The 18,829-nt window shown below is 55.4% G+C and overlaps 4 protein-coding genes across 4 annotated transcripts; 3 read left to right on the top strand and 1 right to left on the bottom strand.

The window, feature by feature from the left end:
• Positions 1 to 442: 442 nt before the first annotated feature.
• On the top strand, positions 443 to 3,452 carry J3458_020204 (uncharacterized protein; the record flags this gene model as incomplete). The annotated part of the gene is made up of 2 exons (XM_066121904.1): positions 443 to 1,657; positions 1,803 to 3,452. The coding sequence occupies 2 exons, from the start codon at positions 443 to 445 to the stop codon at positions 3,450 to 3,452; spliced, it is 2,865 nt and encodes a 954-aa protein (XP_065973079.1).
• A 301-nt stretch (positions 3,453 to 3,753) lies between these two features.
• On the top strand, positions 3,754 to 4,821 carry J3458_020203 (uncharacterized protein; the record flags this gene model as incomplete). Its single annotated transcript, XM_066121903.1, has 2 exons — positions 3,754 to 3,943; positions 4,007 to 4,821. 2 exons carry the CDS (start codon positions 3,754 to 3,756, stop codon positions 4,819 to 4,821), a joined length of 1,005 nt encoding a protein of 334 aa, XP_065973078.1.
• Positions 4,822 to 6,554: 1,733 nt separating this feature from the next.
• On the bottom strand, positions 6,555 to 15,583 carry J3458_020202 (uncharacterized protein; the record flags this gene model as incomplete). Its single annotated transcript, XM_066121902.1, has 4 exons — positions 6,555 to 14,241; positions 14,332 to 15,270; positions 15,339 to 15,428; positions 15,515 to 15,583. 4 exons carry the CDS (start codon positions 15,581 to 15,583, stop codon positions 6,838 to 6,840), a joined length of 8,502 nt encoding a protein of 2,833 aa, XP_065973077.1. The 3' UTR covers positions 6,555 to 6,837.
• Positions 15,584 to 16,813: 1,230 nt separating this feature from the next.
• J3458_020201 (uncharacterized protein) lies at positions 16,814 to 18,398 on the top strand. The gene is made up of 3 exons (XM_007817064.2): positions 16,814 to 17,335; positions 17,407 to 17,758; positions 17,829 to 18,398. Exons 1-3 carry the CDS (start codon positions 17,118 to 17,120, stop codon positions 18,138 to 18,140), a joined length of 882 nt encoding a protein of 293 aa, XP_007815255.2. The 5' UTR covers positions 16,814 to 17,117; the 3' UTR covers positions 18,141 to 18,398.
• Positions 18,399 to 18,829: the final 431 nt, after the last annotated feature.

The following is an 18,829-nucleotide window of genomic DNA, read 5'->3' as shown; positions in this document are numbered from 1 at the left end:
GGTGCTTTGGGCCATCGGTCGCAAGCATCGGACATGCGTCCTCCAGCAGCTTAAGAGACGTGAGGCTGCCGTCGGGCAGAGTAGCAATGAGACACCTGCTCTATTGTGATGGATCGTTAACGATTTTTGCCAAGGGTTGGTACCTTGTAGGGTAGGCCGCCTACCAAGTTGAAGCTGGCTGCCTGGACCACGCCGGCCGGGTACAGCACCCCTTTGCTTTGCCCTGCAGCCCTGGTGTTACCGCGCCCCAAAGTTGCCCGGCCAGCTCGACCGCTTGGAAGCTCCTGTGGGGCCATGCCTCTGTGTGCCAAGTTCCAACCGACCAGAGGGTTGTCGCGTCTTCTCACGTTATTGATGTGAGCAACGGCCGCAATCATCGACCCTTTCCTATCATCCATCTCATATTTGCATCCCGGCCTTCGACATCAAAGCTGACATAGCCATGGACGAAAAAAGTCGCCTTCCTCCCTACACGCCATACTCGCCCCCGCAAGTCTCGGCCGAGTCGCACCTTCCGCTTGGCAACAATGGCGGCAGGCTTCGGGGCCGACGCGGCCTTCGTCGCAGCAGAGCCATCAAGTTCTTTGCTCTCGCATGCTTGTCGCTCCTTGTCCTGGCGCAATGGAAGCAGATCTGGCTCTCCAACCGCCATTCCGTTAAACTCTCTGCCGAAAAGTTGAACGAGAATCTGGCCACGTGCAAAACGCTGCGGCACAAGCCGCGGGACCCCATTGGCTTGGGTCGTGACAAGAGCGCCAGGTTCGTCGACGGTGGCAAGCCCACGCTCATCAAAAACGCTACCATTTGGATTGGCGAGCCTGTCGAGGGCACCAGCAGCGAGGATGCTCGGGCGGGCAAGGGCTGGGAGTGGACCAAGGGTGACGTCTACTTGGAGTACGGCCTCGTCAAAAAGGTCGAGCGGCATATCTCGCCGAGCTCGCTGCCCAAGGATACCCAGTTTTACAATGCAGAGGGCCGACTTCTCACAAGCGGCATCATTGACATGCACAGCCATGCGGGCGTCTACTCCATGCCTGGCCTCCGCGGCAACTCTGATGGTAATGAGTTCTCTAGCCCCGTTACGCCATGGACCCGTGCCATCGACGGACTCTACGTCTTTGACCCCCAGATTGAGGTGATCAAGTCCGGGGGTGTGACTACTTCGCTCATCCTGCCGGGATCGAGCAACAATATTGGTGGCGAGGCTTACTTGATCAAGCATGCCGTTGGCAAGAAGGAGGGCCGCAACGAATTCAGTGCTACAGACATGTTAGCCGACCCCGAGCGTCACTGGCGTTACATGAAGATGGCGTGCGGTGAGAATCCGAAGCAGTCATTCTCTTCCAGTGGCCGCATGACTAGCCGCTTGGGCGAAAGCTTCGAGTTCCGCCGCGCATTTGAGAAGGCGCGCGACTTGGTCCAAAAGCAGGATGACTGGTGCGACAAGGCGGAGGCTGTGGGTGTTGATGACATGGATAGCTATCTCCCGGAAGAGCTTGCGTGGGAGTCTCTGGGCGCTGCTATGCGCGGCCAAGTTCATATCAACACTCATTGCTACACTGTGCCTGATTTGGAAGCCATGGTCGACCATACCAATGAATTCAAATTTGCTGTGCGGACCTTTCACCATGCTCATCAGACTTTTCTTGTTCCCGAGGCGAGTACCCGGACCTGCTTTGTTTTGTATTAGAACTCAAGGCAATAATTATTTGCCCAGCTTCATGTTCCGCGGCTCAGGAGGGTGGACAAGTGGCTATTGGCCTCAACGATGAATAGCGAAAAAGTACTAATGGGTTGAGCAGATCTTGAAGCGCACCTGGGGTGGCCGACCGCCTGCTTCGGCCCTCTTTGCCGACAACATGTACTACAAGATGGAAGCATATGTTGGCTCCGAGTTTGCCGGCAAGATGTTATACCAAGCAGGACTGACACCCGTGTATGTGAGCGACAATCCCGTTCTAAACGCGCAGCACGTCCTCTTCGAAGCTGCCAAGGCCTACCACTACGGGTTGCCATATCACGCTGCTCTCGCCAGTGTCACGACTGCCCCGGCGGATGAATTGGGCATGGGCCGGCGCTTGGGCAAAGTCAAGCCTGGATATGATGCCGATGTCGTGGTCTGGGACAGCGACCCTCTCAGCGTCGGAGCCACGCCCGTGCAAGTTTGGATTGATGGTACCGCCCAGTTTACGGCGCCTGTGTACCTAGACAAGCCGATTCAAGGCCCCATTGGCCCCGATGCCACTCTCGCCGACATTGTGTCTGAGCCGACTCGAGTCGCTGATGCACTCTTCCAAGGCGTCACCAAGGTCCTCCTCTCCGGCGACGACGCATACACTACCGACGGCACGCCATCCAATGTCGCCGTATCCAACGGAAAGATTACCTGCATCGGAACTTGCAAGTCTGAATTTGAAGCCGCCACCGCTGCCGGCGTAAAGGTTATCCAACTCAACAACGGCTACCTCACTCACTCCTTCACCGGCGTCGGCGGCACCATTGGGCTCAACGCAATCGATGCGGAAGACTCGACAGACAATGGCGACACCAAGGAAAAGTTCACTCGTGCCGTCGACGGCCTCCAGCTTGCTAACAAGAAGCTTCGTGTCGGCGCAAGATATGGCGTGACTCGGGCCATATCCGCCCCCAAGTTCAATGGTCTAAAAACGCACCACGGCACAAGTGTCGGCTTTGTGACTTCTGCGCTCACAAGCCTTGAAAGGGGCGCCGTGTTCGCAGAAGATGCCGCCGTCCACTACACCCTGGATTTGAACGCCCGCATGGCCGACAAGAGCTACAGCGAAGCCTTTGGCGCGTTGCGCAAGAAGCTCTTGGACGCGGGCAAGTCTGACAAGGAGCCCGAAGCATACTCCGAGGCAGCATACCTGAAGAGGGTCGTTTCCGGCGACCTCGTTCTCGCGTTGACCATTAACTCTGCCGACGGAATCGCTTCTGCTCTACGCATCAAGTCCGAGGTCGAGCAGGTGCTCAAATCCAAGATCAACATGGCCATTATTGGCGGCGCGGAGTCCTACCTCGTAGCCGCAGAACTGGCAGCGGCGTCTGTCGGCGTCATCCTCCAGCCTCTGCAGCCCATGCCCCTGACGTGGGATCAGAGACGCGCGCTCTCCGGCGCACCGCTCACCAATGGAACTGCGGCGGATTGGCTCGTGACGGCGGGCGTCACGGTTGCCGTGGGCTTGCCGGAGGACTGGTACGTGCGCGACCTGGGCTTTGAAGCAGGCACCGCATATCGAAACGGCAATGGGAGATTTACGGAGAAGTCGGCACTGGACTTGGTGAGTCGGAATATATACAAGGTCCTGGGCTTGAGGGTGGACGAGGAGGAGGACAAGGGCCACTTCATGATTAGCGAGGGCAGCCCATTGGAGATTGGATCGAGGGTAAGAGCGGTGGCGGCCGGCAACGGCAGGGTCTCGGTGTTTGTATAGCCGTAGTCGATTCATCAAGCATGTCCAAGACGTCTTTAGCACATCTCACAGCCGCAGAGGGGAAGAACCGAGGGGTTCAAGTCATACGCCACAGCTACAACTCGCATGTCGATCTCCACGTGGTGGCCTGGCGGAATCGAGGCGCTGACAAATAAACAGGCGTGATGTGGTGGACCTCCCCGCGCGGCAGATTACCAGAGTGCCATCCACGATGCGCGAAATGCTGTCATTGCTAATTGCTGTTGCGCCACAGGGTCCAGAACTGTACCGAAACTACTGATTGATAACTCGGAACCATGGGATGATTCCGACCGGGGGGGATTGGGGGGGGGTATATATAAACTTGACGACAGCCGGAATGACGAGAATCTCCCAATCCGTTTCTTTCGTCGCTTTATCCCACTCCGTCAATACGTCTATGATTTCCGCGAGCAGACTGACTGCCACTATAATGCCCGTTGCGCCCGTCATTGCGCTCTCGCACGGGGGAGGTACAGAAAAACAGCATTCTCCACGCAACCACCAAAGGCACAAACCCAGCTGAAACATCACAGGTCCCCTCCCCATCCTGGGCGACAAGAACCACGAATCCATCGTCTACTCCCTAAAGAACCGCGTGCCCAAGATCCTCGGCCTGGGCACGCCATCCGCCCCGCGGGCCATCGTCCTCGTGACGGCGCACTGGTCCACGGCGGTGCCGACCGTCTCCTCCGCCGCCCGCCACGACCTGTACTACGACTACTCGGGCTTCCCGCCCGAGTCCTACTCCCTCAAATACCCGGCGCCGGGCGACCCGCAAATCGCCCGCGAGATCAAGTCGCTCCTCGACGCCCAAGGCCTGGCCGGCAGGCTGGACCCCAAGCGCGGCTGGGACCACGGCGTCTTCGTCCCCATGCTGCTCATCAACCCGGCCGCCGACATCCCCATTGTCCAGGTCTCCGTCCTGGAGTCGGAGGACCCCGAGCACCACCTGCGCATGGGCGCCGCCCTGGCCCGCCTGCGCGAGAGGAACATTGCCATTATCGGGTCGGGCTTCGCCTCGCTGCACAACTTTGCCGAGATGCGCAACCTCATGTTCGGCAGCCGCGGGTCCGTACGGGAGTTCAAAGCCGTTTCCGACGAGTGGAACGCCGCTCTGACCGGCGCCACGACCGCCGAGAGCAGGGACGACCGCTGGAACGCGCTCCGGGCGTGGCGGAAACTGCCGCATGCGAACCGGATGCATCCGCCGCGGGCGGGCGAGCATTTCATGCCGCTGCTCGTGTGTGCGGGCGCCGCGGGAGACGGCGAGAAGGCTGGTGTCTACAAGGATGTGTTTTCGGGGGTCGACATATTCACCTACTACTGGGGGGCGGAGCAGGTGGATTGACGTTGCGGAGGCATGTCTGAAGGACAGATGCGCATCGCATTTCTTGCTGCCTGTACACGTTGACCCAGCACCTGTTTAGCATTATGAAGGGCGTGGTAGCTATATCCTGTATAAAACCCGTACTAGCACGGGCTACTATTGAACTGCTTTAATCCAAGCATCGGAACGGCTTCTCATGTGGCTTGTGTGTTGTATACGTGTCCCTCCAGTGTCGTCCCAAGGCGGTACGGAAACATGCCAGGCAGTTCATCCAACAGTGGCTCTGTATGCAGCTACGTGATGCCGAGGCGTAAATACAACGCGATGGCAACGGCGACTTCTCCTCTTCCTGGGGCTGCAGCTTTTCTCTCTGATTGCTTGGATGCACGAATCTTGAGTAGCAGTTTAACAAAGGAGCTTGCCGAACGTGACGGCTCTAGTACATATAGACCCAATCGTGCCGCTGACACAAATGCTTCGTCCCCGCCGGCAACCCGAATACGTGTGGTAGGGGGCTCAGTGCAAGAGGGCTTGAAACTGTCTTTGATTTCAATCTGATAACTTGCTTTGATAGTAGAGGTCCCTGGTTTCTCCCAAGTCCCTCGGGGCAGGAGACCCTTGTTCATACAAAGGAGCGGTGAGGCTCTGGGCCTCGAAGCCCTCGCTTCAACTAGGTCTCGAGCCTTGTGTACCTGGTAACTATCGTCGGGTTTCGAGAGTCGGTCCCGTGCCGCGATGCTACGTAGCTTCTGTGTAAGATTGCGCGGGCCAGTCTCATTAGGCGCGTTAGATCTTGTGGGAAAAAGCAGGTGCATGGCAAAGTAATCAAAAACCCTAGAGAAATATTGAAATGCAAGCACTACTGCGAACAAGTCTTGAACAAGATCTTCGGGACCGCCCACCCTCCAAGCAGCATCTACATACTGCCACGAAGCGAGTGCCATCCTGGCGCGGTTTGCCGCACAGTCTTAGCTATTTCATTATACACCGTATTGAAACAAGAAGAAAAACACAAAGTATTTCAAATACGACAAAGACTCTAGTGAGAAGATTAAGAGTGTTGCGCCTCTGCGTTTTGTGCTGCGTCAGACCTTACATTTATCCCGGTAGATTCGGGAATACTGTCAAGTGCTATACGGGGACAGAGAGGCACCAATGGACTTGTGATTGTTGAAAAATCACACTCGATGGAATCTTTTGTCCGGGCGGTCCGGTTTGACTCTCTTGCCGAAAGAAATATATGCATGTTACACGGAAAAGGCCCAACAGATTGTGAAGCCCAACAAAGGGGCATCGCCGATACAGGACCTAGAGGTTACACGGACTACATATGTAAGCACATGACCCGCCGGGAGCCTTGGGCACATGTTCCTCTTATGTATATAGTAGTCACTGATCCCTTTCCTCTTGGAAAACCAAGGACCTTTGTCATCCTACAAGATTATTATTAAAAAGAGTTATTCCACTCTAAGCCCTTGATATCAAGCCCTTGGAGCGGGCTTGGAGCAAAATGACTCTATTTAATAATAATCTTGTAGGATGTTAAAAGGTCCTTGATTTTAAGGGAAAGGAAGGGACGAATAACCACCGTATATAGACGAAAGGAACAGCTGTGCCCAAGGCTCCCAGCGGGTCATGTGCTCAGTCTATGTAACCTCGTAGGTCCATGCGACGCCCCTTTGTGAGGCGTTGTTGAGCTCTGACCGTGTAACAGCGGAACGGGCAGCAGACGGGAAAAATACCGGTGAAGCAACAAAAAAAACATTTTATTCCAAGTCTATTGACACAATTGTGTGTAATTATCAATAATGAATAATAGTCTATGTAGTGTTTATAAACATTCCATCTTGAAATATACATGAGCATATACTGTATTAAGGAAATATATTATTTGATGTCAGTCAGATTGAAAAGGGAAATTCATTACTCTTTGAGTTGATGGGTTGCCAGAGTTTCATCAGAGAGGGCAGAGATCAATGCAGAGCATTTCCTCGTGTCAGACATTCCGGGGTTTGATATTATCAACCCAGATCGTGGCTAGCACATTTGCTTCTCCTTTTGGGCAAAAAATCTATGCACGCTAAGGGTGCTCGAGGAGAGGGAGCGCCACCCAGGACGTACCAGATTTTCCGTTGACAGCGAGATCCACGACTCGGGGGTGAGGCGAGAGACCCACTGGGAAGACGGCAGCGAGGTCGGCGTGCTGGATCCGGTCACGGCAACCCTTGAGCGGTACGCCTGGCTGCGATACTTGCCAACCCACAGCATCTGCTCGTGCTCTCGAAGATATCGCTCCGACGAGAAGTTGTTGAGCACATTCTGGCGGCCGCGCATGCCCAGTGCACGACGCTGCTCCGTCTTGGCGTAGATGCGCTTCGAGATCTGCTCCACCTGCTCCGGCGTCGGCATCGGGTATCCCAGCACCGGCACCTCGGCGCCGGGCGGGTCGTCAGCGTACTCTGCCCACCGGCCGAGAAGTCCCATCACACTGATCTGCGCCCGGGCCAGCGACTCCGAGTCGTTTGGCGGCACCACCTCGCTGAACCGGTCGCCCGTCGCACGGTCCGTCACCACACAATACGAGGCTCCCACGTCGGTGCACACTACGGGCACACCCGTCAGCGCAGCTTCGCCCATGGCCAGGGGCAGGCCCTCGGAGATGGACGAGTTGAGGAACAGCCAGGCGTCTTGGAGGACCACTGACGGGTTGCCAAGGCCCTTGAGGATGCAGTAGTCCTGAAGGTTCTTGGAGGCGATGAGCTCCTGACACTCGGTGGCAATGGTTGCGGCACGCTCCTGATCGCCGTACACGTGGAGGCGATAGTCCTTGATGCCCCATTTGTTGACAATAATGTCCGTCGCCATGATAGCGTTCTTGATGTCTTTGGCGTACTGAACATGTGACAACATAACCACTGTAGGCTGGTTGGTCTTGATGGTCTTGATGGGCTCAAACTTTTCCATGTTACAGATGCCATTGACGACAGGGTCAATCTTGCGCTCAAAGGTCCGGCGATGCTCGATAACACCCTCGGCGGTGCCAAGCTCCACCTCCCATCCGGGGTTGAAGTAGTCACAGCAGGGTAGAACGACATCAGCGTGGTGTTCAAGCAGAACGCAACTGAGGTGTGTCAGAGAAATGAGAGAGCTGTTGACAAACGGCGCGTCGTACGAAACGGCCGAGCTCATAAAAGTAGTAAATTCTCGGTAACTAATACAGTGGTCCCAGATGTGCAGGGTGCAGTTGCGCTTGGCCTTGCAGACGATGCCGTACGTTGCTCCCGTGAAGTGGTGCGACGCTTGGAAGACATCGGGGATCTCCTCGGGGACGGGCAGGGAGAAGATGAAAAGGTAGCGGCACCACAAGTCCAGCGCGAGATCGAGCTGCTTGAGGCTGGGCTTCTCGAAGTCCCACCACTGGGAGATGTTGAAGGCACCCTCCAAGCTTTCCGTCAGCCATAGCTCGCGCCACTTTTCCTTGACAACGGGGTGCTGCCAAACGTCGTTCCAATTACGGGTTTTCTCAAAGTAGGTGTTGAGGTCCACCAAGGCCCTGGTAGCCTCCTCGATGTGCTGGCGGTTCAAATGAGTAATTCGCGAGCATTTGACGAGGCTGCTGAGAATGGGCAGGAAGTTTTGTGTGATATCTGCAGTGCGCGTCATGTGTGACCGCTGCACCACTGCCGAATCAAGACTTGTCTCCAGCACACCGTGTGTGGGATTCAGGAAATCCAAACCCCAAAGTGGCAATATGGTCAGAGACTGGACATTTCGCTCAATTTGGAACCGGGGAACGCCATAATCATTGGCTGACTCGGCGACGACATGCCATTTGATTGTTTTGAGGTCGTTGACCATGTCCCGTCGGCAGGCAGACACACCACCGGGGTCATTGGGCCAAGTCGAGGTATCCATGGCAAGAACATGGAGCTCCTCAGGGGTATCGTGGAGCTGAGATTCCAACTTGCGGGTGTTGATACGAGCGTCGCCACCGGGACCAAAGCTATACAAATCAGCAATCTTGTAGGCAATGTGCACCCATGGGCTAATGGTCGAGTCAAGGTCAACCCGGGCCATGATGGTATCAGCCTGAGCATCAAGGTACTTCTTGGCAGCCTCCAGACGACCAAAGTCGCGCTTTCTCCAGTAAGGGCGCATGATATAGTCAGAGCGGAGCAGCTTTTCGTCCAACCATCTGGCACTAATGGCGTCCACTTCGCGGCCGTCCTTCCATGCCTTCCAGAGTTGAGTACGCGCAACCGAGGTAGGGATCGGGTATCGCCTGATGTTGAATCCCAGAAGACGAGATACGGGGTTGGTATTGATGGATGAGAAAGGCAGGAGCGGGTTCTCGCTCTGAAAGCTGCACTTCTCGGGCTTCTGCAGGACCTGAAACCAATCCTCCTTGATCATGGGTGGGGTCGTTATAGGGTTCCCGTTGAGAGTGACCGACAACTCGGGATGAGATTTGTGTTCAAAACCCCAAGAGGCGTGGTACACATCATGACCATGGATGAATGTAGCCTCCGTTACGGTAGAAAACGGGATCCATTGTTCCAGACGCTTCTGAGGATTGCGGGGAGGCATGCTCCAAAGCACTTTCACGGTAATGTGAGGGAAGGTGTATTCGGCCCAGAGCAACTCATCCTCGTGCTTGGCGTTCTTACGATACCAGAACTTCCAAGTGACTCGGTTGACGCCTCTCATAGCGGAACCAGACGTGATGTAACCTCGACGATCATATTGGACAATCTCGCCTTGGCGATCGCCGGATAAGCACTGACGCTGAAGGGGAAGTCTCGAATCGCCGTTCTCGTACTCATACTGGTATGAGCTACTGACAACCCCCTTGCTGTAGACATCCCTCTGTTGCAAGACCAGCTTGTTCGTGTACATGTTCACGGCCATCAGCTTCTGAATGTTGCTGGGTTCACTATCATGGCGACCCTGATATTGAGACACTCTCAAGCTACCGTCGGCCCGAACAGTCCAGAACCAGGTAGATGGGCCACTAAAGCTTTCGGTGACGATCTTGCGCTTCTCCAGAACAGTTGTCATGCCTTTGATGTGTTTCTGGACCCTGGCCACGTGCTCACGACCGTGGAATAGAACCAAGGGAATGAGCACGTTCTGCCAGAATTTACAATAGGACCAGATAGTGTTGAGAAAGAAGACCAATGGCCAGCGAACGAAGCCCGGCTTATCCTGTATTACAAAGTCCAGCTCCCTCTGGTACTCCGGGTCGGCAATCAAGGAAATGATTAGGAACTTGATGCACAGATTGACATTTTGAAGAATACGTGATGAAGTAGGCTTGATGAGGGATGCAAACCCCGTGCTTGGCATCTCATCACCGGATTGGACACTGTCCCCACGGTCTTCGATGTCGGCGTGAGGTGGGTTCTCAAGGTAGCCGTCAGCCTCAAGATCGTGCGCATATGCGAGGATGGCGGTGGTGAGAGCGACGCCCAATTTGCAGCGAGCAATGTGACTTTCTACATTTCCGGAAGAGCCTTGAGAGAGGAGTCTATGATGCAGCCAGCTCTCTTCGCCATCTGACAACGGTCCAGCCCATCCATCACAGCGCTGAAGCAGGAAGCGCCGAATGTGCCCGGGGAGCAGGTCCCACTCCACCTCCAAGTCCACGCCGAGAAGAATGTAGCGGAGGAGAGTCTGGTTGCCCTCACGAATCACCCGAGTTCGCTCCGCGGACGACATTTTGAGCTGGCGCTTGACTCCTTCGGGAATCGATATCTCGATGTTATCAAAGTGATCGACAACCAGCAGCTCAGCAAGGATAGAGTCATGGCAAGACAAGCCGAGTAGGTGCTGTGCGGTGGCCCTGATAACCGCCTCCGCGATGACCTTCCAGTGACGATACATTGTCAATGTGCGATGATTGTCCACGGGGTGCGAGTCGAGAATGACCAAAATGTGCAGTGTTTGGTCACAATGACGGCTAATGGACCGGATTTCAATGTCCGACTGGGAGAAATGATGGGAGGACACGAGCTCGACAACAATCTTGCCATTCTCCCAGTTTTGCACAGCCACTTGGAGCAGCTCGTTGGCTGATGGGAAGGCGTCTGTGAGGATTTCCGGACTTTGCGACATCATATGCGAAGAAAGAAGTTCCACAACTCTCTGACCAGGATGCTCAGCTGAATCGAGAAAGTACCGCTCGTCCGCCGGGAGATTGCGGGCCGACTCAAACATTTTCGAAAGGGTGCTCTGGGATAGTTCTGGGAGGGGCTGCAGAGCACTGACAGAGTAGGTAATTTTGGAAGACTCGGCGTTGTGCTTCTCAGCGGATACCTCAGACTTTGGTGCAGACTTGAAGAAGGTTGGCCAACCCAGGTTGGCGGAGAAGAAAGACCAAATGCAAGACACCCACGTGGCAACACCCAGGCATATGAGACCGCTATACGAGAAGCCAGGCATACCCTTGTGAAGGGCAAGACCAGTGGGAAGACCTGCGAGAGCGCCAACAGCGAGGGCAGCGGCGCCGTTGGTTCCGCAGAAGATTTTGTTGAACTGATATCCCAGTAGACCGGAGTAGGCAACGATGTATCCCAGGAACATGATGGTGTTGTCGCGCGAGGACTGGAACACCCACATAAGAGCCGCAAAAATGGCAGCGCCCCAGATGTGGAAGAAGAAGAACTTGCAAAGTGACCTCCAGTAGAGCCTGCGCCTGGCTTGGGACTCCTCAGCATTGATGACTTTGAGGGACTCGAGTGAAGTGATGGGCTTGGTGGACTTCTCGTTGGCGGCTGTCCACAGAGGCTGAGACACGATGTCAAGAGAGACTGCACCAACGAGGTAGTAGCAGAGACCAAAGCCAATGCCAAGCCGAAATTCCTCGCTGCTGGCGGCGGAGAGACCGACCAGGCCGCCGCCAGTGAAGAGAGCGACCCATTTGTCCAAGAGAGCCACGACGAAGTAGAGCAGACCAGACCAGATGTCGCGGCCAGTAGCTCGCCAGTGCAAGAAGGCGCTGTGTAGCTTGAGTCCCTTCTGCATGTTGGTCAAGTTCTCCATGCCGGCCTTGAGAGTAAGGTTCCATGTGGTGCTGTAGGGAAATGGCAAGCGAGATCTCTTGTGTCTGCAGTACCATCGCATGAGGAACATGGTAGACTCGTAACCTTCAGCCAGCTTCCTAACGAGCGGATCTGGGGAACGCTTGGAGAAGTAGAAGCGGTTGCACTCCTTGAGAACAGCAGCGTGAATCGCAGAGCGCGCTATAGGCATCATGTCCTTGTCATCCAGGTTGGCGAGATCCGCGGCCTCAGCTTTGGTGCTTTGGCGATACCAGCCGATAACCTCGGCGTCGGTGACAAAGGGGATTTTGAGGTACCAAGAGCTCCACTGCGAAATGGTGCTCTGGGCGCCCACCAGGAGAGCAATCAAGAAGCAGCTCAGGACCGGGAGGTAGACAACGATGTCGTTTTCCGTGAACATGCTGACAATGGGGGAGATGCAAAGGATCGGCATGCAAGAGAAGATGACGGTTCTACCCGAGAGGAAGCTCGACCCAGGCAGCTGGTAGATGGATAGGGCATTTAGGACCAGCAGATATGTGGACAGCATGAGGAAGTAGAACAAAAAGATGAGTGCAGCCGACAATCTCTGCACCAAAGCGACCACAATAAAGCCGCCAATGGCGGCGATGATGCTTGTCGCGAAACCGGCAATCCATCTGGTCAACACGAACAAGTTCATTGCAGGAAACGTGTTTGCGTAGAAGTAGTAACTTCCACCTGAGCAGATCCAACCACCAAATGCACCGCTCATCAGCAGGGCCAGCATAAGAGCCGTCGTAGCCATCGTCTTTTGCTCCGAGGACATAAAGGTGGTTAGGTATAAGCCGCGTCCAATGGTGGTCAGCAACATGACATCGATGAGTGCAGGGACGGCGAAAATGGCAAAAAAGGTAATCCTGTATGCGACAGTCACCTTCTCCTTGCCGTCGTCGGGGTCAAAATCGACCTGCATGGCAGCATATGCGGTGGGGAGCTCCGTAAACATCTCGTCACGCATGGGTGGCTGATACTTCATGTAGTAGGCACGGTAGCGGTCAGCAATGATGCGACCGACGGCGCGAGGGGTGGTATCGAAGAAGGAGTCGCAGCGCGAGCCCAGAGCAAAGTTTTCCGCAAAGCAGCCCGCCTGATCGGCAGCGTGGTTGGGATATACGTTGCGATCAAGGACCTCGAGGTAGACTTCGTCAAGCGCAAGCTTGCGGAATGCGCTGAAGACGGCGAGGGCGAAGATGTCGACTCCAGCATCGACTTGGCCCTGCTGCACGAGTTGCTGTATACCGCGACTCAGCTGCTCAAGAGTAGAGGTTTCACCCTGCATGAGAACAGCGTACAGGCGGTCTCCGACGTCGTGGAAAAGTTGAATGGCCCTGGTGCGATCGGGAGTCCAGCATCCCTTGCCGGCAAGCCATGCCAGGCGGGCATCAACCAGCGTTTCAGCAGAGATGTTGCCGCTCAGGTAGTCAACAGAGCTGAGGACGCGCTGCTGGGTGAGCGACGGTATATCGAGCAGTTGATACTCGAGGCAGCTGCGAACTCGGGCCAGGAACTGCGAGCTTGCTGTAGAGGACTGGAGTCGTCTGAGGAACAAGATGGCCTCGGCCGGTGAGAGGCGCTCAAGATCGTGGACAATGCGAGTACACAGCTGCCACGAGTCGTCAAGACGTCCCGTCTTCTTGGCCAAGGCCTGCTCGACTAGGAAGCACTCGGCACATGTCAGTTGACGGCTGGAGAGGAATGTGTGCAGAATCGTTCCTGTGCGGTCCTTGGCCTTGTTGGACAGGTACAAGGTGATGGAATCCTCATGGCCGAGCTCATAGACACCCCAGTACTGCGTCCCGGAGCCAGTCTGGAAGCCTGAATGCAGGCCGGAGAAGACCTTGATGCGTGCATCTTGCTCATTGTCGGGAGTGCATGTGCCAAGGAGATCGACGAGGTCGTGGATGGCACGGAGGGTCCTTGGGCTGAGGTCGGCGTCGTCGCACAGTGTCTCGATTTGACTGCGCACGTTGCTCAGCTCGTCGGGCTTGAGCTTCGCCAGCAGATCAAGCTCGGCAAGGTTGCTCTGGTTCAGGCGAATTTGTGCAAAGTCGGCAAAGGTGGCCTTGTGGCCGAGTTGGAAGCAGCCAAGCCCCACGGAGTCGAGATCGAGGTCGAGGTCGAGGTTGCTGCTGTTCCTGGACACGACGGACAATGCGTGTGCGGCTCGTGGAGAGTCGAAGGGAGAATCGCTTGGAACGAGCGCGCCTCGCAACGGGGCGCCGTGCCTGGAAGCCGGCGGCGGGCCTGGCTGGGAGACATCAACTGCCGGTGGCAGAAGACGGAGCTGTGCCGAGAGATCCGGAAGAAACGCGGAAATAGAGTCATAGATTGCATCCCGGCTGGTCGAGGTAAGGGAGATCTATATTAATTAATACAGGTCAGCTATACAAGGTGCCAAGGCCGAATGCGGGGCCATTCCAGCGCTCATGGGTTAGGGTTACTCGCTTACCTTGTTGTTCGCACGCCAAGTGTCGTGGGCGCCCATGTTCGCCTCGTTCTTCAACCACATGAGGGCTCCCAGAGGCTTGGTCGCGATGGACCGAGTGTGCGCACGCTCCGCATCTAGCAACGCATCGGCGTGACCTATCCAGCACAGCGCGCTATTGTACGTGCACCAGCTGTACGCGCGCATGACGACGGCGAATTGCATCTGCTTGTCGTCGTCTACCGTCTCCCACATGACGAGCGCAGGGCCATGGGCCACACGCTGTGCGGCAACTGCACGCATGACGGTACGCATCGCCTCCATCTGGAAGAAGTTCTGCCTGTCGCCATCTTGTCGAATGGTGCCGTTGCGGTAAACGATGCCCTTGATGTGCTTCATGTCCAGGGCGCGTGCCTCATGCTCGGCTAGGTACTCTGGGCACGACAGTTCAAGCCATACGTCGAGTCCGAGGTCCTTGATGTGTCGGCACAGCTCGTTCATAACTGGCGGCTGGAAATGCTCGCGGAAGCCGGCGAGCAACACGCCGCGGTACGCCGAACGCTCCCGGCTCCCGTCTCTCAGGTGCGAGTGCAGCGCCTGCGTGACCGTGGTCAGCTTCCTGATGACATCCTCCGGTTTGTCGCCCAAGTCATCGTGCTTGGTCAGCGCTTGCACGTCGATGCGGCCAAGGACATGTTTGGCGGTGGGCTGGCAGGTCTTCAATGCATTGGCGACGCCGTCCTGAAAGGGATCGACGACAAGGATGTCCCACCGAGAAAGAAGTCGATGCTGGACGGCGGTCGGCGGCTGAGAAAAGTTACCGAGGAAGACGCCGAAGGAGTTGAGTTCCTCCTTTGTAATCTTTTCTGAAGTGAAGCGTGTTTGGAAACTTTTTGAGCTTCGCCGCAAGCTGGCAAAATAACGCGCGATTTGACGCGGGAGCGAAGATTTCGGGCGTTTTGTCTAGATTCAAACCGTCATCATGATGAGTCCGATTGCAAGGCAGCGGCGGCCATCCCAAGACTTCTTACCTTGGCCCGTCGAATGATTAAACGGCAGCCGTTGTATAATAAATATGAAGATCCCAGTACAATGCTGGCGAGTATGAATCCAGCGAGGAGCTACAGACAATCGGATAGATAGCTTAGAGTCAGTATCAATGCTGTCTGTCGATCATCCTCCCCCCAGGATATGTGACGTTTCTTACCAAGTCCCACCAAGAGTCAATCATTAAATGCCAGCCAACGGCCGACAACCCCAGATGGCTAATGGCCATTCTGCAATAGGGGAGGCAATTCTGAAACCAAAAACAAAGAGGTAAAGAGAGGCCGGAACGAGAGGAGTACTAAGATTCGCTCATGTCAAGTTTACGGCGGAGTGCGGACTATATCTCACTCGTCAAGCGGCGACAAGATAGGCAGTGACAAAAAATAGCAACACCTCCCAAGTCCATTTGTGATACGTACATGTTCAAAAAGAAATAACACATATAGACAGGCTCATGCGTGCGAGCGAAGCCCCCACCAGCAAAAGCATGGCAAAGTTTCCCAAGGCCTTAGCCAGGGCCCCGAAACCAATGCATCCCGTTTACGAGATTATACGTCTGGCTTGTCCGTTATTGGCGCCTCACCACGGCCCCTGCCTCTCAGCTCACGACGTGGCCAGACTAGTGCAGTAATCATCAAGCGTGTACTCCGTAGCCCAGTTACCCAAAGCTGTTTAGATGGCGCAGAAGGCGGTAGTAGGCAAGGTATCCGAGGACCATGCAGGCGCAGCCCGTGGCGCCACGGAGAAGAGCGTGCGTGTGCTCGTACATGACGGCTGAAGATGCAGTGGCATAATAGGAGAAAGTCAGCCCTGTGACTCGAGGCCGTGCAAAAAACTTGTAGTTGTCAGACCAGACCCTGACGATATCCTAGTCGGCCACACCGAATTGCTTTGATTTTTACGAGGCCGGACGACAACTATCAGCATTTTTTTTTTCAAACACCCAGTGCCATACGAGGCTCTTTCACGCAGTAAATATCTCGCTATGCAGAACTCGCCCGGCTTGTAGAACAGCACATCCCGGACCCCGGGACCGGGCGACAGTCCCCATGGGCGTCAATATCGGTCAGGGTCAGACATGGGTGCAGGGTGTCAGTCGGCAGGGATCGCACCAACCACATGTACGACAGAACATGGGTCAAGGAACAAGAGTGGCCGAAACATACAGAAATGACAAATACGGGCTCAAGATGCTGACGATGGCTCAAGCTTCCGATTTGCACACAAGACAGGTATTTTGCGCTATCGACGTGCCCGGTTGCGCCATGAGGCTCCGCCGTAGAAACTGCCAAGCGTTGTGATACCATTTTTCATTTTCATTTTTTTTTTTAAGATTGGTGACTCAATGCAATTTCTGTTTCAATCAGTTGATCTGTGATTCGATGCCATTCTTTCTTTTCTTTTCTTTTTTTTTTTCAAGCAGGCCGTCCGACCAAGTTTACCCCTTTTTGAGGCTCTGCTCGGACTGTGGAACTTGCCATAAAGTTATCCTTTAATGTTTCAACGTTGTTACAGTAATATAAGGCCGTGTGATGACTAAGTACAACCTGAAATAAAGTTGACCGTTGGCGACCACTGCCTCAGAATAGTCTTGGCGCACCAATCACATCTGCCCAGGCTCACTCCCAGTCAACCAAATAGACTTTTGGTATAAGAGCGAGCCGCCTTATAAGTATACACCCTGACTTCCTCCTACTTGCTATTCTCTTGAAAGGAAGGAAGAAAAACCTGGTTGCGTGACCAACACCACCCCTCTGGTGAGCATGAACCTGCAACAGTATCTTCCTCGGCCCTGGCGGCGCACCAAGTGGTTTTGGCCAGCAGTGGTTGCCATTGCCGTTGCCGTCATCATTGTCATTGTCGTCCCTCTGGCCGTCCTGCTCCCGCGCAGGAACCGCAACCACCACCCTGCCGCCAACGTTATCCTCCCTCTCTACATCTATCCGCAGGCCGACTCCTCCTGGGGTCCCGTGTATGACGCGTGAGTCCCCCAAGCCGATAACCCGCCGTGGCGGTGCGTGATGGGTGACGACTTACAAGAAGACACCGCAGCGTGAGTCGCCGGCCTGACCTCAACTTCACCGTCATTGTGAACCCCAACAGCGGGCCGGGGAGCAGCCCTTGGCCCGACGTCCATTATGACGCTGCCATACGCCGCCTCAACTCGTACCCAAATATAGAGACCGTCGGGTACGTACGGACGGGCTATGCCACCCGCAGCCTCGCCGACGTCACGCGCGAGGTGAGCGTCTACTCGGGCTGGTCCAGCAACTCCAGCGCGCTGGCCATGCACGGCATCTTCTTCGACGAGGCTCCGCACGAGTACTCGGCGGAGGCGGCCGCGTTCCTTCGCGCCGCCGACAGCTTTGTCAAGAGCGCGCCCGGGCTGCAGGGCCGCAAGACGGTACGCCCAAGTTTCTAGTCCGGCAGGGTCCGCGGAACCACCACGGACGTCTTGGCTGACTCTCTCCCAGATCATCCACAACCCCGGCGTCATCCCAGACGCCCGCTTCAACAGCAGCGACGTGGACATCACCGTCGTCTTCGAGGAGACGTTTGCAAAGTGGCAGGACCGGAGCACGTCTCTGGCCGCACTCCCCAAGACCAGGGGCGCCTACAGCATAATGGTCAACACGGTGCCCGCCATGAACAACGGCACCATGGGCCAATTCGTCAACTCGCTATCCGACCTGGCCAAGTACGTCTTCATCACTAGCCTCAGTGTGGATTTCTACAACTCCTTTGCCAACGACTGGCTGGACTTTGTCGGCCAGGTACCGGCGTAGAGGGCCCTGGCGTGTTTGCCAGGGCAAGGAAACGAGGGGGGGGGGGGGGGGGGGGGAAGCAGATTCAAGACCCTAATAGAGTTAATAGGGTTTTTTCCGTGCAAGAAAATCCTTGATGCATTTGCGTACAGGGATGGCGATACGGAGTGTAGCTGAGGCTGGTTGTACACACCGTCATGTACGTTTCGCATAAATCTTTTTACCCGACTAATCACACACACACACACACTATTCACACACCTAAAATCAAAACCACACTACCAGCTTGACCCTCTTGGGAAACGTCATGGCGTGGCATCAGCCCGGCGGTGGATGACAAGCCGGCCAACCAGAGGCCGCACGTGGCGCAGGTGAAAGTTCAGATGAAACAGGCAAAAATTCGAGACAAGGCTGGACACCCAGGTATCTTACGATGGCGAATACGCTAGTGCTCTGGTGCAGAAACGCCGCCCGGAAGTCTGCCGGTGGACGCAAGTCAAATAAAAGGCGCCCTGGCGCAACGCCACGTCGCACAGGCAGGCAGAGAGAGAGAGAGAGAGTGAGAGAAAAGGAGAGGCAGCCTCTCCACCATAATGCCATCATGCATATATACGGAGTACCAGTGATTCAGTGAATACATGACATCCTAGACGGCGCCTAACCACTCCAACGTGGCGCAGACACCATGCTCCTCCCCATGGCCGTCACGA

Source organism: Metarhizium acridum, assembly GCF_019434415.1.
Source record: "Metarhizium acridum strain ARSEF 324 chromosome Unknown scaffold_572, whole genome shotgun sequence".
Classification (NCBI taxonomy): domain Eukaryota; kingdom Fungi; phylum Ascomycota; class Sordariomycetes; order Hypocreales; family Clavicipitaceae; genus Metarhizium; species Metarhizium acridum.
The sequence above is the reverse complement of the archived record's forward strand: the minus strand, read 5'-3'. Positions and strand labels throughout refer to the sequence as shown.

Coding starts and splice junctions, on each gene's coding strand:
- J3458_020201 (XM_007817064.2), top strand. CDS start 17,118: ATGAACCTGCAACAGTATCTTCCTCGGCCCTGGCGGCGCACCAAGTGG. Junction 17,336..17,406: donor TGGGGTCCCGTGTATGACGC/GTGAGTCCCCCA, acceptor AAGACACCGCAG/CGTGAGTCGCCGGCCTGACC. Junction 17,759..17,828: donor GGCTGCAGGGCCGCAAGACG/GTACGCCCAAGT, acceptor ACTCTCTCCCAG/ATCATCCACAACCCCGGCGT.